Source organism: Typopeltis vanoorti, chromosome 3 (genome assembly GCF_054136105.1).
Source record: "Typopeltis vanoorti isolate ZY-2024b chromosome 3, IOZ_Tvanoo_1.0, whole genome shotgun sequence".
Classification (NCBI taxonomy): domain Eukaryota; kingdom Metazoa; phylum Arthropoda; class Arachnida; order Uropygi; family Thelyphonidae; genus Typopeltis; species Typopeltis vanoorti.
The window spans coordinates 24,266,197-24,279,485 of record NC_143551.1 but is presented as its reverse complement, the minus strand read 5'-3'; the positions used below and the strand labels follow the sequence as shown (position 1 = coordinate 24,279,485).

Here is a 13,289-nt window from a genome sequence, read left to right as displayed (position 1 = left end):
GAGATTTGGAGATGAGGTTTTTGATACTTAAAATACTCTCTGACAAATGGATATTTGTATATACAAATATTTTTAATAACATTTATAAATAAATGTCTATACAATGTTCTTGAGCAAGCAATGAAAAATTTGTCTAGAAAAAGATATCTAATATTTTTCTTCTACAGGTGTAGTATCATGAGACTAGCCAGGTCTATATCTATAAATAATGATAGCAAAAAAGTAGAATGAACACACAGTATTAATATATAGTTTAATCTGTAATTAGAAAACCAACCTCTTTTTTTGAGCTTACTAAAGTCAAGACAGCAAATCAAGCGGTTTGTACAAAAAATACAGTATATGATACAAAAATACATATCTATATTTTTCTGAATTAGTTTCATGTATTGACATTTTTACAAGAGTGCCAAGCGTAATATTTCTTCACAAACTTTCTTATAATGCCAAGAATCACCCTTCAGTCGTTTCCTTTTCACTCCCAGAAAATGAGTATTAGCAAGACGACAGACTTCAAGTTCAAAGCTAAGAACCACTTTACCAACATTATTGTGCATTTTTCCTTGAATAACATAGCTGGAAGAAAAAAAGTTTGATTTAGATCTGATAATGACAATCTGATAAATAAATCAAAGATTTCCAGTTTTGGCTTATTGCAACTTAATAATACATAACTCAAGAAGTTAACTTTACAGATTAAATTAAGTACTAAATAAATCATGAGCCTCTGTAGCTCAGTCAGTATAGACAAAGCCCTTTGGTCAGAAAGACCTGGGTTCGATTCCCATCAGTGATGTGAGGAACCTTTATCTGGTCTCTTTTAACTAAAAGTGAGTTAGCTGGTCTCATATGGAGGTAGGGAATTTTTTCACCCAGAAACTTGGGTTTTTCTTCCCCCAGAACAAGCAAACCAGTCCCATGAACACACGCATTGACAGACATAGGACACACCAGGAGGCATAGGGCCAGCCACTTATCCTCAAGACAGTTGCTGCTGTGAAGTCTACAGCTAAAGAACTTCAATGGTTTGTGAAAAGCTTAAGACAAGACTAAATAAATCATAATGTTAAATTTGATTTAACATTTTGATTTATGATATCATAAACTAATAATAATGAAAAGTACTGGCTGGATTTTAGTTCAGAGTATGGACTAGTTATTAATAACACAGGTTCTTCCAACATAAGAATGTGAACAAATTCATATGGAGAGAAGAAGCAAGAAAGAATAAATCTCACTGACTATGTTATTGTTCATTGTGATATTTTCCCACTGGTTTAGGAAATTGGAAATGATTTCTATTTAGTGTGGAGCAGGATAAAATTGAAAGAGGATAGTATGAATCAGAAGCAGGTGATTGTTCAAATAATAAGCATTTATTTCACTAAGATCTATAAACCAGGTGTATGTAAAATAGTGCAGAGTGCTACCACTACACTGGATAAAGAAACAGAGGGGCATGAGAATGAGGTTGAAAGCTGTTGAATAACCCAAATATGAATTTGTCAATAGAGCCAGATGGAATATCAGCAAGTATGCTAAAGGAGTGCTTGGCCAAATTGGCTTGGCCCTTGACATATTTGTATAACTTGAGTCTCAGTTCAGGAAAGATTCCACAGGAATGGAAAGAATGTATAAATGCATACAGAAATGGTTTGACTGACAAGCTATACTTTACTAAAAACAGCATGAATTTACTAAAGGGAGGTCATGTTTTAGCAATTTGCTCATATTTTATAATAACATTACACTTTGCTAAGGCATTTGACAGGATACCACATGAAAGGTTGTTGCATAAACTACAGAATATGGAATTAGAATACAAACTACTGACCTGGATAAGTGGGTGGATGACAAGCAGGTATCAGAAAGTTGTATATGGGAGGGGATGAGAGTGAATCAGATAGATTTAAGGTATCCAGTGGTGTACCCCCCACACACACATACCCAAGATGAGTCCATGAAACACTGTTGTTCAATCTATACATTAATGACATTGGGAAGGACTTGACAGGAGATGTTCAACTGCTCACCGATAATACAAAGATAGGAAGGACAATCAGGGATGCCATGGATATACAGCACTTATAGAATGATTTGAATAAGCTGGAACACTGGGTAAATGATAATCACTCTCAATTTAGTGTTTCAGTGTTAGTAAGTGTAAAGTTACATACTTTGGCATGATGGGATATCCAATGACATACTATATTGGTGGGATTATGCAGAAGAAACTGATCAGGCTAGAGATTTTGGAGATATAAGTAGATAGGAAAATGAAGTTTAAAGGTCATATTGCAAAAATTGGAAATACAACTCAGAGGATAATTGAAATATTGTATTGAACATTGACCTGTAAGTATAAGGAAGTCATTTTGCTTCTTTACAAGGTTGAAAAGCCAATACCTGGACTAACTACAGTCAGCAGATTTGGTCTCCTGGGTTCGGAGGGTATAAAGAAGCCATGGAAAGGGTGCAAAGAAGAATAACAAAGATAATATCAGAATTATGAGAATAGATTGGGAGTATGTGATCTGTCTGACTAGTAAACAGGAGAAAGAGGGATGACATAGGTCTGTAAACTTCTGAAACGGTGTTAGAAGTTATGGACAGATAAAATGTTTTGTTACACAGAAGTGGGGAGAGGAGTTGTGCAGTTCAGAAAGGAATGGGAGCTAGATTTTTCTCTCAAAGAGCAGAAACTGAGTGGAACAGTTTACCTGTTGAAGGTGTGAGTGATCTATGGCCTTCCTAGTTAAGTCTCTGGAGATCTTAGATAATAATAGTAATAAGTAGATGAAGCAAATTCTACTACCAATTTCCAGGTATAACAACTGTATCATCATTGCATACAAAAAAAAGAAATCCTGTAATATCACTGTGTGTACACATACAGTGGCAACTAAATGTCAAGTCTCGGAAGCTATCATTCTAAAACCAAGCAATATACCAGAAGAAATACTTACTTCCAAATGGTGTGCCACCCTTTTTTATTAAATTACTCTGGATTTAGAGAAAGATGTTGAAAGTTTATTTTTCACTTGGTTAGAGTATAATAAATTTAGTTTAATCCTTTATCCAAGTGTGAGCAAACAATTGGCATTTGGCAACTCCTATAGGTAGAGATGACCTGTGAATGCTTCTGCCTGGTATCTCAGCTAGGGCCTGGCTCCCACTGAAGAGACCTCAATAAAGGTCGAAACTAGTCTGGGTAGTGGCCCTTCCCTTAATGCAGAACATTAGACATATCTGCAAGGAGATGTGTTTTGCATTATAGGAGATACTGAGACAGGAGTGTTGGTAGCTTGCTCCACCTTTGCAACGAGTTCCCTGGTGTTGTACCACCTTACCCTAGTCCTGAAGATACTTCAGGCACAAACTTTGTTTGCTCACACTTGGATAAAGGATTAAACTAAATTTATTATCCAGATGAAATAGAACATACCCTTAAAAAAATGAATAAAGGTCCTCAGGACTTGATCATGTTAAGGCTGAAGAAATCCAACAAAGTGGATCAACTATATTCAAAGCTTGGCTACCAGATTCACATGACACTTCAAAGAAGGAAAGATTCCAAAGGAATGGAAGACCTCAAAAAAAAAAAAACCCATACTTCTATTCACATTAGGGAACAAGGAAACCATAAAAAATTATGGTCCACTCTGTTACTCTCTCACATATATAAAATCATGAACAGAGTAATACTGAACAGAATCCAAAACACTCTTGAAGACAACTCCACTAGAGAGCAAGCAAGATTCAGACGAGGCTTCTCCACAACAGATCATATCAAAGTCATTTTACAATTAACAGAAAAATGCAGAAATACTGAATCTCTCTATGCTTTCTCTTTGTTGATTTTCTTCTCTTCAAGGATCAGGCATTTGCCTGTTCTGGCTTCACTGGTCTTTCCATCTTGTCGATGGGCTTCTCCCCCCCCCCCTCTCTCTTTTCCTTTAGTCTATATTTATCCACTTTTTTTTGGTAGCCGATATCTTTCCATCCTAAATAGATGTTCTTTCCATTTCTCTCTATATTCCTTGATCTTTTCATTTGTTATAAATATCTAATTCTTTTCTGATGTCTTCATTTTTTATGGTCCAATTTGTGTATCCATTAATTGTTCTTAAAAATCTAATCTCTGCAGCTTGTATTTTACTTTCATCTTTCTTTTTAACTGTCCATGTTTCTGAACCATATAACAGAGTGGCCATTACTTTATAAAATTTTAGTTGAATTTCTCGTCTTGTTTTTTTTTATTCAGTGTCCTTTTAATTGTTCCACAGATTTTCTGAAATTTCTTTTAAAATTTCAGAAAATCTGTGGAACAATTAAAATTATTTTTTTCATCTATATCTTTATCTTTTAGATATGTTATTATACAGCCTAAATAATTAAACTGTGTCATATGTTCTATTATTTTATTTTCTATAACTATTTTTGATCTAACATGATCCTGACCTTTAAATGCCATGACTTTTGTTTTCTTTTGTGAAATTTTTAAATTGTATTGTTGGCTTATTTTGTTTAATTTGTAAATGGATTTTTGAAGGTCATCTTCATGGTTTTGTAATATAATCTGATCATCTGCATAAGCTACATCCTTGTCTGACACCCTGATTAATTTCAATCTCTTCTGTTTATTTATTACTTAACTGTAACTGTATTTTTGTATCTTTATATAAACTTTGTATAGCTTGTACCAAATGTAATGGATATTCTTGTTTTTTCATTATATTCCATAGTTTTTCCTCTGTGTATTTTATCGAAAGCTTCCTCATAATAAAGGCCATATGAGTCTCTAAATTAAATTGTCTTTTTTTTAATAATTTGTTTTAACATATATATTGTCTATACCTGATCTTCCATGTTGGAAACCATTTTTGTTCTTCTGAGAGAAGACTGTTTACAACATTTCAAATTCTTTACTGATTTTAAAAAAGCATTTGATACCACAGAACACAATGCAGTCATCAGTGCTTTACTGGAAATAAATGTGGATCCTACTTACAACCACATGATAAAAGAAATTAAAAAAATTCAGACATAAAGAGAGTGGTAGGCGATGCAATCTCTTCAAATCTATTTACCAGAATTAGAATATATTGAGAAAAATAGACCTAAATAAAGGAATTCGAGGGTACCTGTCAGGAATTTGATGATGATGATAAAAGCAAATAAGAGCTCATTTTATAAGTTTCGACCATTTTGGATAAAGCTTCTTTTTTAAGAAAAAAAGTAGATTTAAAAAAAATCATAAAAAATAAAACTAATTTTTATCAAAAAACAAAACAATAAAACAAAAATTAAAATTAAATTTAATTAATTAAAAACTTTATTATTCAAGTTCACTATCTGGCTTTATATCTCATACCTAATAATCACTAAGATAGTTTTAAGTTTAACTCATTCTTAATTTAAAAATTTTGGAAAATAAAATTAAATTAGTGGGATGCTTAAGAATCAAAGCTATATAACTGAGAGGAGACTTCACATAGCCTTTAAAGGAATGCAGAGAACTGATCAGGGCTTCTGACCTAATGTCCAATCCTCACCTTCTCATGGTGCACCCTGTTAGGTATCTACCTGGATATTGAACGAATGAGGATGCACTGGCAAATTGGGATTTAGCCGACCAAATTGTATTCTTATTGGCTTAAACCAAAATATAAAATGATGGTACAACACGAGAGAATTTCATGCTGACTGTGGCTTCCCAGTTAAACAACACCCCTGTTATTTTCACCAGCGAACCAGGGCAAAGTTAGCTACTGGAACAAATCCTAAAACCCACCCCAACTCAATATCAATTCAATCCAGAGTTCAAGATCGGTACTATCAATATAAGAAGCCTGAATGGCAAAGAAATGGAACTAGCTGAGGAACTGGATAAGTACAAGATCGATATAATAGGGACGACGGAAACAAAAAAAGGCAAAAACTGGCGAGATCTTTCTGAGCAATAAATACAAAATGTTATATTCGAGGAATGATAATCAATGAAAAGAAAAAGTAGCTATAAAATTCAACACTAAAAACAAGGTTGAATGGCAGGCAATTTAAAGTAGAGTGATGTGGACAAATATCAGAATAGGGAACTGGACAATGAGACTTATTTTTGCCTATAGTCCCACAGAAGGTTCTACTCAGGAAGAATTGCAGGAATTTTTTGAGACTTTAGGGAAAGTAACTGACATGATGAAAAATGAAACATTAGTCCTTGTTGGGGATTAAATAGAGTAGGAAATGATTGTCAGACATACAAAAACATTTTGGGAAAATTTGGAGAGCAAAGCTAATAATAATGGCAAATACCTGCTGGATTTCTGTTCAGGACATGGACTGGTTATTACTAACACAATGTTCCAACATAAAAATGTGCACAAATTCACATGGAGAGAAGAGGCAAAGAAATAAGAAAAGTCTCATTAACTATGTTATTGTTGATAGTGATGTTTTCTACCTGGTGCATGACACCAGAGTGTACAGAGGATTTGAAATTAGAAGTGATCGCTATTTAGTATTGAGTAGGATAAAATTGAATTTCATATTACTTACTTTACTTTCTGAGTCCGGAACACCAATCATATCCTCTCCATCCAAAAAACAGCAGCTTGTATTGCCTTGTCATTGACCATCAGAATGTCATCCTTGGAGAACACATTGATTAGATCTGGGCAACATAAAAGATGTTCGTCAGTTTGGGCGTCTCTGCAGTCACAGCTGTCATCATCTGCATAACCCCATTTCATCAAGTTACTTCTGCATTTGGACACTCCCACTCTAAGATGATTCAGAGTCCTCCAGGTGCTATAGGGTAGGTGATATCCCTTGGTTAACTCTTCCTTAATTATAGGGACTTCTTGAAGTTGAACCGATTCCCTCCATAGAATAAGGTGTCGCTACTCAGGTTTATGGATCAATGGTTTAGTTCTTTACATAAAACTATGCCTCGATTTGAGTCGAGAAGCCGTGATAATATGGCCGTACACTGGATGTCTTTCGTCCGTCATCTGCTTTTTTTCTCCATCTCACTGGCCACTTGATGTCTTATGCCTGGTGGTGCTATGCCTGCTAAGGGATACAGCTTGTTGACTGAGGTTGATCTTAGGCATCCGGTTATGATCCTAATGGTATCATTTAAAGCCACATCCACGTGTTTCGCATGGGCAGATGCCACCCACACTGGGGCAGCATACATCCCTGCAGCAAAACACATGCCAAAGCTGTCGAGTAAAGTACCTCAGGTTGAGTCCCCACATCGTGCCGAGCATTTTTCTTATGATGTTATTTCTTGCACAGATTTTTCCTTTTAGTTCCTGGCAATGTACCTTATATGACAAGGTATGATCCAGCTTAACTCCAAGATATTTGGGATTGCTGCAGTGTTTGAGGCGATTTCCTCTCCAGACAATGTTTAACTTGCATTTTGCTTCCCTGTGGCAGATAGAAAGTGCATACCTGAGACTTGTTTGGGTTAGGCTTCAGGTAATTGGTCTCAAAATAATTGGAGAGTATTTCTAAGGCTTCTGTCAACCTCTTATCAACTTCTTCAAAACTCCTTGCTTGACTGCATAAAACTGTGTCGTCGGATTAGATAAACCTCCTCACTTTTGGGTGGGTTGGCATCATTATAATTTCATATTGAAAAGAAGAACATGTAAGAAAGGTTTTAAATTGAACAAAAGTTGAGCAGCTCTCAGATGTGAACTGTAGCCTAACATACACAAACATGATTGAAGAAAAAATGAAAGAGTTTAAGAACAGGAACCAAACCTTAGAGATTTAGTGGCAAGCCCTAAAGAAAACACAGATTGATTCAGCCAGAGAGGAATGTGATGAGGTTGTCTGTGAGGATAGAAAATCAGAACTCCATGGTGGACACAGGGAGTTAAAGAGGCAGTGAAAGAAAAGAAGAAAGCATATCAAAAGTTCTTGACAAATAAATCAATTTATGCTCTTAGAGAATACAGAGACAAATGTAAGAAAGCTAAACACTGCGTAAAATTAGCTAAACAAAAGGCATGGGAAGACTTTGGTAAGAACACAGAAAATAAATATCAAGAAGGTGGTAAGATATTCTGGAGGTTGTTGAAGAAGCTCAGAAATGAAGAAAAGAGTGCTGTAAAAAGAATTAGAGATGATAAAGGTGACATGAAAACAGGAGAAAAAGATATCCTCAAAGAATGGAGTAATTACTTCGAAAAATTGCTAAATAAAACAAGCAGTGATGACAGCACAGTGGTAAAAAACACTCAACAGGCATGCAGTCCGGAATACATATCCATACTTGAAGTAGAAAAAGCCATCAAAGGCTTGAAATATGGAAAGGCAGCAGGAGTATAAGATATTCGACCAGAAATGCTCTAGTATGGAGGTATAAAAGTCTTACAGTGGCTGAAATGCTTAGTTCAGAAGGCCTGGACAGAGGGATGAATTCCAGATGATTGGAGTAGAGCTGTCATAGTACCCATATATAAAAAGGGAAATAAAACTGAATGTGAGAATTACAGAGGTATTTCTCTAAGATATATACAAGTATACTTGAGAAATGATTCAGAAGGATTGTGGAAGAGAAGCTTGGTGAAGAACAAGCTTCTCTTCAGGCCAAATAGAGACTGTCAGGACCAGATCTTCACTTTATGACAAATAGTCAAGAAATCATGGGAATATAACCGAGATCTGTATTTAAGTTTTGTAGATGTGGAAAAGGTATATGACAAGGTGCCAAGAGAGAAGCTATTCAATACACTACAGTTATATGGTGTCAATAAGGCATTATATCAAGCAATACTTAGTCTTTCAGTTGCAAGTCAGCAGTTAGAATTGAAGGAAGTACAGGAATGTGGTTTAATGTTAAATTTGGTGTGAGACAAGGATGTACATTATCCCCTGTTATTCATTAACTATATGGATCACATTATGAAGAAAAGTGGTATTAAATCTGATATCAAAATTGGAGATGTTAATGTCAGCTGTTTGCTTTATGCAGATGATGTTATACTTCTAAGTCTGCAAGACTTACACTACAAGTCTGCAAGGTTCCATGACTAAAGTGAATAATTGTTTTCATAGATATGGTATGAAGGTCAGCATTAAAAAGACAAAGATAATGAAAATAGGCAGAAATATTGAAAATATCAACTGCATTGTGAATGGAAAACCTGTAAAACAAGTAAAACACTTCAGCTACTTAGGTATGATTTTTCATGAAGATGGTAAATTAAATATGGAAATAAACAATAGAATCAACAAAACTAGTATGGTAGGAAGTCAACTGAATAAATTTATATGGAATAAAAGAGAAATTAGCCAAACACTAAATTAGATGTATACAAGACAGTATTCAAGCCAATTTTAACTTATGGATCTAAGAGCAGGACACTTGACCAAAGACTAGATGCCACAGATATGAGAGTCCTGAGAAAGATTAGGTGCATGAACAGGTGGCATCAATGGCAATATCATATTAAAAATGAGGATATTAGGAAAGAATTTGCCATTGTCAGCATCCAAGAATGCATTAGCAGAGCTAATCTCAGGTGGTGTGGTTAAGCAAAATGGGAGAGGAAAGATTAGCAAAACAAGTGTTCTCTCTGCCAGGTTGGCAGGAAATAGACCCAGAGGAAGACCAAGATATAGGTGGATTGATACAGCAAAAAGTGCCTTAGAAGATAGAAATATAAGATCTGATAATGTTGGAGTGTTGACAGATAACAGACCGATTTGGAGGAAAATTGTAGATAGGAAGTTAGTAATGATGTAATTTTTCATGTAGCGCTATCATATCCTGTACCCCCTCCCCCCTTGAGGGTATATATCAGGAATTTGATGATGATAAAATAAAATTAGTGATTATAATGCTGTTAAAAGTAAAATTCTGGTTTAGAAAACGGCATGCATCTTAATGGAGGGGGGGGTGAATATTTTCTGCAAATTTTACCAATAAAAGAAAAACTATACTTACCCTTTCTGTTTACACACAATGCCTTTCTTCAAAAGAGCATTATAGAGTGAATCCAAGAGGTATTCAGGACCTGCAGTGGTACTTGTAGATACATTATGAAGGATCTATGAAACACATAAAAGGTTCATTTAAAAATAAGAGAAAAAAAACAAAGGGAATTTAACTTAAATAACTGTCAAAATTATTTTTTTCTTTTTGAAGAAATAATGCTTTGTAGCACTTTTTCTCCCTTCAGGAGTCATACTCTATATTTTTCCCCCTCCTATTAAGAATCAAGATATCGTTATCTAAAGCACTGAAATTTTGCTTGATAAAGAATACAGTTTTACTTGCTATTCTTGCTCATTCATTATCCAGGTAGGTCAGGTAGATATCTAATAATGAGCTGGAGGATAAGAAGTTAAGATATATATATATAGGTCAGAAGTTTCAGTCAAGTTAACCTCACAAACGCACACACACACAAAAAAAAAAAAAAAAAAATTTAATACAAAAAAAAAAATATTTCTACATAATACTGCAAGATGATAAATTCAGGCATCATGAAAGATTCAAATACCAGAGAAACGAACAAGTAGAAATATAGCAAGCAGTTTTAATTATAATGATGTGGACTAATTTCAAAATGGTAAAAGTGGATAAATATACAGTGATACCCCGAAGTTATGCGGTAGGTGGGACCAACGAAAAGCACGTAAGTCGAATTTGCTAACTCGGGGTATAATTTTGCATGTAATTTATATATACAAACATACAATTGGGACCGAACGTTTACAAAAACATCTCTATTTTTTTAAGAAATATACAGTAATCATAATTGTAGTTTTTCGTGCATAAAAAAAATAAAGTTATTTCGATGTCGATGGTTTCATAAAATCTAATAGATTCGTCTGATGGCATAATGTCTTTTTCTTGTCATGCAAAATTTCTTCATAGCAAGCCAGTGATTTTTTTATTCATTGCCTTGTGGCTACAATTCGTTCCTCGTTAGAATCTATGTCCTCCAAAATCTGTAAACCTTTCTTAATTAAGCTGCGACATTCTGTTAATTTTGCAATTGTCATGTGCTTTTCTGGTAAAACTGGATCTGAGGTTTCGGTCTCTTCAGTAGCGCTTTGCTTACGCATCTCTATGAGCTCGTCGATTGTAAGCTCCTTGTTATGCTAGTCTAACAGCTCGTTGACATCTTCACTGTCGACTTCTAAATCTAATTGCCTGGCAAGGTTGACAACTTCTTCTATTAGCTCGGCAAACTTGATCAATTTCTGGCAAACATTTCTGTTTTGCATTTAAAAAAGGATGGACAAAGTTTTCTCCAGACACCATTCAAGGTTTTTTGGGAAATTTCACCCCAAGAATCTCCAATAATCCTTACAGCATCTAAAATATTAAACTGTTTCCGAAACTCTTTAACAGACAGTTGCTTATTTTGCCTCATTGCTTCATTCAGACTTGCAAACGAACGGCGTGTGTATGTTGAATGTTTTGATAACTACTTGGTCCATCGGTTGAAGTAAGCTAGTTGTATTTGGAGGCAAGAAAACAACTTTTACATGTGGATCAAAATCAATTAAAGTTGCAGGAGGGTGACCAGGTGCATTATCAATAATGAGCATAACTTTATATGAAATTTTTTTAAACTGGCAATAACATTCAACTTCAGGTATGAAGTGGTGACCAAACCAGTCTTCGAAAATAGAAGCTGTCACCCAAGCTTTAGAATTTGACTTCCAAATCACTGGCAAGCCAGCTTTAGATTTTTTTTTTCAGAGCTCTTGGATTTTCGGAGTGATAAATTAAGAGAGGTTTTAACTTGCAATCACCAGCTGCATTTCCACCAAGCATTACTGTCAACCGGTCTTTGGAAGCCTTAAAGTCAGGAAATGTTTTTTGTTCACATGCGATGAAAGTTCTCTTAGGCATCCTTTTCCAGAACAAGCCGGTCTCGTCTACATTAAATATGGTTTGACTGCTATAGCTACCTTCCTCGATAATAGCCTTAAGTGTCTCAGGAAAAGCAGATGAAGCCTCTTTATTAGTGCTTGCTTCCTCTCCACTCTCCGCGATGCTGTGCCAGTTACAGCGATTTTTAAATCAGTTGAACCAACCATTACTGGCCACAAAAATTTCTTCTTAGGCCGCTTCTCCAGCTTCTACTTTTAGCCTCTCAAAAATCAGCTTGGCTATGTATTGTCGTTTGATCAAATGGGCAATTTTTTTCTCTCACTTGATTATCACACCATAATTTAAGCATCGTTTCCATCTCGCCAATAATTCCATGACGTTTACGAATTATGCTTGAATTCAGTGATTGGGCATTTTTCACAGCAGTGAGAATTCTTTCTTTATCTTTCATGATTGTTCTTACTGTGGATTCCTGTAGATCGAACTTCTTTGATAGCTCACAAATTTTCATTCCACCTTCAAAATCCTTAATAATGTTGAGTTTTGTTTCCAAAGTCAATGTTTTTCTTTTCTTGCTAGCTGTAGAAGAATCCAACTTGCTTCTTTTGGATGACATTATTATTTTTTATGTGATTTTGTAGACTATAAAAATTGTGTATGAATGGAGACCGTGCAAAACACATCAGTGCTTGTTCACAGCATGTGCGACACTGACGAATGCGGCCGACGAAAGATACAACTAGTGGCGAGGTGTGATGGAATACATACATATAAGAAACCATGTAACTCCGGATTCACGTAAGTCAGGGTATTACTGTATTTGCCTATGATCCAAAGCAAAGTTCTTTGCTAAGACTTTGGAATCATAGAAGGAAGAAACTGAGTCATTAGTGACAAAAAAAAAAAACTGGTTCTTTATGGAGACCTAAAACAGCAGCTTAGAAAATGGATACCTGATATCCACAAACATATTGGACTTATTTGTAAAAATGAACAAAGATAAATATTATGAGTATCTGCTAGATTTATATTCAGGACATCTCACAAAAAAGAACCATTTTCTCCCAGTATTATTTTTGGGATCAAATTTCTAGATAACATGAGATCTCTCTTCTTGGAATCACCCTGACATCAAGCCTCTCCTAGCACAAACACATCACAACCTTAGCTTCTAAAAACTGTTTTTTTCTCTTTCACTCAAGATGTTATTTCACCTCTGAACAGCTGTCAACCTTATAAAAATCACAAATCTGCCCAGCTATTGAATACTGCTCTCATATTTGGAGTGGGACCCTAAGAGCTCCCTCAAAATGCTTGACTCAATACAGAGGAGAGCAATTAGATTGATTAATAACCCACTTCTCACCAACTCACTCCTCCCACTTTTGCACAGGCATTGGTTGATGCATTATGTGTA

At 35.1% G+C, this 13,289-nt stretch overlaps 1 protein-coding gene across 1 annotated transcript in view; it reads right to left on the bottom strand.

Annotated features, from left to right (window-relative positions):
* Positions 1–234: 234 nt before the first annotated feature.
* The window catches only part of LOC150107996 (maternal embryonic leucine zipper kinase-like), a 201,144-nt gene continuing 188,089 nt past the window's right edge, over positions 235–13,289 (bottom strand). The window contains exons 15-16 of the mRNA XM_090415504.1: positions 9,968–10,071; positions 235–576 (exon numbers count right to left, since the gene is read on the bottom strand). Coding sequence (XP_090271630.1) covers positions 399–576; positions 9,968–10,071 — 282 coding nt within the window. The 3' untranslated portion in view covers positions 235–398. The remainder of the gene's footprint in view (positions 577–9,967; positions 10,072–13,289) is intronic.